Below are 303 nucleotides of genomic sequence, written 5' to 3'. Positions count from 1 at the left end.
CTACCAGGATGCTCTATCCTGGCGCCGGACCGCCGCCCAGGCCGCCAACCCCAGCATGTCTCGGCACAGAGCGCTCCCGAACCGCTCCCCCAGCCCCACGGTGTCACGGGACAAGGCCATGGCGAGCCCCGCGAGCAGGCCTGGGCAGGAACGAGGTGCCTCCTCGGGGCCTGGGCACGGCTATGGGGCGGAGGGGCCGGGGAGGCAACGCGGGGGGACAAGGGCCCCAGTGGGAGAACTCTGAGGGTGCAACCCAGGGAGATACAAAGGCAGCAAAGCCCCGCTCCACAGGACGGCAACGCC

At 71.0% G+C, this 303-nt stretch overlaps 1 protein-coding gene across 1 annotated transcript in view; it reads right to left on the bottom strand.

Moving 5' to 3' along the window:
• The window catches only part of STK36 (serine/threonine kinase 36), a 12,871-nt gene continuing 12,568 nt past the window's right edge, over positions 1-303 (bottom strand). The window contains 1 exon segment of the mRNA XM_014306497.2: positions 1-180. Within this exon segment, the coding sequence (XP_014161972.2) occupies positions 1-180 (180 nt within the window).

The sequence above is a fragment of the Geospiza fortis genome, unplaced genomic scaffold, assembly GCF_000277835.1.
Source record: "Geospiza fortis unplaced genomic scaffold, GeoFor_1.0 scaffold112, whole genome shotgun sequence".
In the NCBI taxonomy this organism is placed as follows: Eukaryota; Metazoa; Chordata; class Aves; order Passeriformes; family Thraupidae; genus Geospiza; species Geospiza fortis.
This window is presented reverse-complemented; position numbering and strand designations above follow the sequence as displayed.